We start from the raw sequence: 1833 nt of genomic DNA, 5'->3' as shown, positions 1-1833 counted from the left end.
AAGAAACGCTATATGGTGCAGAATAATAATAATAATAATAATAATAACTAACTATTGTATGAAAATGCAAGCCAAAATATTCAGCCAGTTTTTGGCGGTGTAAATAAATAAATAAATGAAAAATTACCGATTTTTCACTTGAAAACTGCCTTCATTTCAAGAAAATTTCAAAACAAACCAAAAATTCGGGATTACGAATGTAATTGTTTTTATTATTATATTATTTTTTATTTAATATATATTCATATTATAATATATTGAAATTTCTTTATTGAAATAACAATGGAAAGATTTAAGCCTAGTTTACAGTTCGCCGTTCGAAAAAAATGTCTATGCAAAAATCTCCGCTCGACAAAATTTTCGAAGTGAATGCGATTTTTTTGTCATGCAAAACAATTGCCGGTCAATTGTTTTGCATGCAAAAATCGTGTGGTGATTACCAAATTATTCTTTAATGCAAATAAAAATTATATTCATCTAAAAAAATTATTTGCATACAAGAAATTCGTAATATTTTTGCATAGGAAAAAAAATAATTTTCATTTTTAGCGCCTCGGTTACTTTGATTGGGGCAAGCTATGTGTTATATACGGTTGGTTATCCCAAGATACAAATAATTGCTCTCGAAACCATTACGATATGACGTATAGATGAGGCAAAAAATAAATTTGAAATTTTCAATTTTATTTCGCATGGCGAGTTCGTCATCTTGATTAACTTTTTGGCTTTATATAGAAATATTAACGCTGTTGATACATTATATCCGACTGTTGTACACCTTGTTGCACTTGCGTCGTCATAACTGTATTTGGATCTTGATTGATGAGCACAGAATGCGGTGCTGTATGCTGGTTATTAAAAGTTGATCCTGGGGGTGCAACCCCATAGTACGATCCCATATGTGAAACATGAACATTGTGAAGCACAGGTTGATGGTATTGTGGTTGAATTTGTTGTAAATGTTGTGTATTATCGTGTTGAACGGCTTGATTTTGTTGATTTTGTATAATATTCGGCAGCGACGGAATCACTTAATCGATTAGATTGAGAAATGAGACTTAGTGTGATTAGATTTTGAAATGAGGCTTATATGTGCTTACCATGCTGCGAGTACGGATTATACATTCCATTATTGCTGAAAATTGGTCCGGATTGTTGCCTGAATGAAGCATATTGCGCTTGCATGTCAGACTCACGCATCAACGTGTGATACATATTAATTGCTAAATATTAATAAATATTAATTGCTATTATTAATTATAATATCATTGATACAGTCATGTAATTTCAAAGTCTATGTATTACAACGAAAATTGGCAAAGATAGCACGTACCTTCCACAAGCTGGGTAGATAGCTTTGTCAATTTCGCATAATTCCGATCAACGCGCTCAAGTTCGTTGTCAATTAATGGTAACATTTGGTTGACATGTGATTCAAGAATGTACATCTCTTGAGAGTCCTAAAAACAATGAAGAGCACAAATTTATTCTATTGTTAATTCGAATTCAAATTACTAAATTCAACTACATAATTGACTTCCAACATATATTGTCAGACGCAACACTGCGGTTTCTTGACAGTTCCCATATAAAATAGCCCCGAAGCGCCAACTGGTGCAAATAAGTAAACTACAAGCATTTTATGTGTGCTTCTTCGCTCTTCTGTTGGCTAATTTGACGTTGATTTTGACAATTTGTTTGTAGTACATTTGCTAACACCAGTTGGCGACAACCGACACTGCGCCTTCTTGACAGTTCTCATATAAATGAGCCCAGAAGCGCCAACTGGTGCAAGAACATGTAATAGAACCGTTGTATACCAATAGTATTAAA

The 1833-nt window shown here is 33.0% G+C and overlaps 1 protein-coding gene across 1 annotated transcript; it reads right to left on the bottom strand.

Moving 5' to 3' along the window:
* Nucleotides 1–184: 184 nt before the first annotated feature.
* On the bottom strand, nucleotides 185–1460 carry LOC129572570 (signal transducing adapter molecule 2-like; the record flags this gene model as incomplete). Its single annotated transcript, XM_055452556.1, is given in 3 exon segments — nucleotides 185–1030; nucleotides 1101–1223; nucleotides 1334–1460. Coding segments are annotated over 3 exon segments (540 nt in total), but the record flags the coding sequence as incomplete, so codon positions are not given.
* Nucleotides 1461–1833: the final 373 nt, after the last annotated feature.

Source organism: Sitodiplosis mosellana, unplaced genomic scaffold, assembly GCF_009176505.1.
Source record: "Sitodiplosis mosellana isolate CC-2019 unplaced genomic scaffold, AAFC_SMos_1.0 Smas_scaffold_5222, whole genome shotgun sequence".
In the NCBI taxonomy this organism is placed as follows: domain Eukaryota; kingdom Metazoa; phylum Arthropoda; class Insecta; order Diptera; family Cecidomyiidae; genus Sitodiplosis; species Sitodiplosis mosellana.
Note: the sequence above shows the minus strand (reverse complement) of the source record. Positions and strands in the feature narration are given on the sequence as shown.